The 2,076-nt window shown below is 53.1% G+C and overlaps 1 protein-coding gene across 1 annotated transcript in view; it reads right to left on the reverse strand.

The window, feature by feature from the left end:
- The window catches only part of pkhd1l1.1 (PKHD1 like 1, tandem duplicate 1), a 48,904-nt gene that overhangs the window by 44,121 nt on the left and 2,707 nt on the right, over positions 1-2,076 (reverse strand). The window contains exons 6-10 of the mRNA XM_017303250.1: positions 1,307-1,464; positions 1,112-1,216; positions 879-1,028; positions 615-739; positions 215-550 (exon numbers count right to left, since the gene is read on the reverse strand). Coding sequence (XP_017158739.1) covers positions 215-550; positions 615-739; positions 879-1,028; positions 1,112-1,216; positions 1,307-1,464 — 874 coding nt within the window. The remainder of the gene's footprint in view (positions 1-214; positions 551-614; positions 740-878; positions 1,029-1,111; positions 1,217-1,306; positions 1,465-2,076) is intronic.

A 2,076-nucleotide genomic window follows, 5' to 3' on the forward strand; every position in this document is an offset into this window, starting at 1 on the left:
GTAAATAATCCCTCATGACCATGAAATGCATCTGTGGGTCGTTTCATCCTGACTGACAGGAGGAAACAGGCTGATCAGCAGATTCACTCCAAGCTTCCCTCAAGGCACTTTTAATAAAATATACAAACAAGGCCGTCGCCATGGTTACTGCTTCACCTGGCGACAGACTTCCAGGTATTTATGCTAACTGACATTAATATGTATTTATTTTGGCGGAGCAGCAGCTGCTGTTTCCTGCTGATCAGGGTGAATAAAGGACAGGTGAGCAGCCAGGTGCGTCTTTATGATATTTGTTCTGCACCAAACCAAAGTTTTAGTGTGAAAACTGCGCAGCGTTTTATGCATGAGGCCCCTGAGCTCCCAGCAGCTGAACTGGGAGGACGTTTGTCCCGCACCGCTCTCGTCCATGGCAGTCGGAGTCTTCCCGATGTGAACCACGTCCACGTAGTAGTCTGCGTCTCTGTAGAGAAGCAGCTCCTGCAGGAGGACCCTGCTGCCGCCCACGGCGCTCTGCACGGCGCTCTGCAGGTCAACGCACTTGTAGCTCCACCTGAGGGGACAGTATGAGCCTCAGAGCGCCACAGAGGCATCAGGGCCTCCGTGGCGCTCGTTACCTGTCCCCGCTGCTGAACGCGGTGCTGATCCGGGAGCTCTGGGTCCGGGTCTGACCGCTGCTGTCGCTGTAGCTGAACTTCAGCCCCATCTCGTCCCTCAGACGTCCCTTATAGGCAAAGCAGAGCTGGGGAGACAGAGGACAGGCTTCTGACACCTGGAGGACTTCGGGCTCTCGGTTTAGTCTCGTTTTCTGATTTAAGCCTCTGATTTGACTGTTTCAAAAGTGTTCAGATCAAAGCTGCATCTCTGTCCATCCGTCTTACGGTCGGGTGCTGGTCCAGGGACACCGGTCCATACTGTCCTCCGGACTCTTTGGTGAAGGTTTGCCTGAACAGAGCGTCTGCGTTCTTCAGTGACCGGAACCCGCAGAACCCGGAGTGGTCCTCAGGAGTCCCACTCTGAGCGGCGGTGAACTGTGGAGGTCAGAGGTCAGTTAGGGGACAGTCGGACAGCGCCAGGACGCCTCATGACACACTGCTTCACTTTGTCCACTGACCCCAGGGTCCTCAAAGTCGTTGAAGTACTTGACGTTGGTGCCCTGAGAGGCCAGAACCTCGGCGGGACAATCAGCCTTCATCAGGTCCTCCAGGACGGACTGGACCTGTCCAGAAACACGGCCGGAGACGTCTCAGAGGAGACAAAATGGAGGCCAGATCTGAGTCTGACGACCATCAGGTGGACAGGTACGGACCTCGGACGCAGTGGCGTTGAAGACAACGGGTGCCGCAGGAAACCCGGCCCAACTCAGAGTGAAGGCCGCCATGTTGCTTTGACCCTTGGTGACCTCTGAGATGGAGACGTTGGTGACCTCTGAGCCGAAGACCTCAAAGTTCAGAGGGGCAAAGTCACCTGGCAGAGGACAAAGGTTTCAATCATTTATCGTAGCTCAGATGCTTAAAATGGCCGCTGAGCACAAACTGATGGAAACGTAGAAATGCTGTGGTCCGGCCTGAATGTCTGATTCTGCTCTCATCCGACACATTAAGCTCTCAGCTCCGTTTCAGGGCGCCGTGTATGGAGGAATTTTCCTGCCATAATCCAACAGCTCACATTTTCAGTCTGACTGCAGGATTTCATGCAATTTCTTCTCAAAACTAGTAACTCTTGTACTCAAAACTTCTCTGGCTGACACTTAGTCTCTGCTTGGACTCTCTGCTCGCTTGAGAAACATGGAACTGCCTTTTGGCACAGTCGCCTGGCAACCTCTCAGCGAAAAGATGAAAGTGTTCTGGGGTGTTTGTTTCCTTATAGTGGGTGAGCCTGTGTGGCTGCTATTGATTGTAGCAACCTGCGCCACCTACTGGATTTAGGGAGAAACAACCATGTCAGCTTTCTGTTCCGTAGTACACTAAACATCAGCCAGAAGTGCTGCTGATCGCTAACAGCTGCTGATCGCTAACAGCTGCTGATCGCTAACAGCTGCTGATCGCTAACAGCTACTGATCGCTAACAGCTACTGAT

This window comes from Poecilia reticulata, unplaced genomic scaffold (genome assembly GCF_000633615.1).
Source record: "Poecilia reticulata strain Guanapo unplaced genomic scaffold, Guppy_female_1.0+MT scaffold_232, whole genome shotgun sequence".
NCBI classification, from domain to species: domain Eukaryota; kingdom Metazoa; phylum Chordata; class Actinopteri; order Cyprinodontiformes; family Poeciliidae; genus Poecilia; species Poecilia reticulata.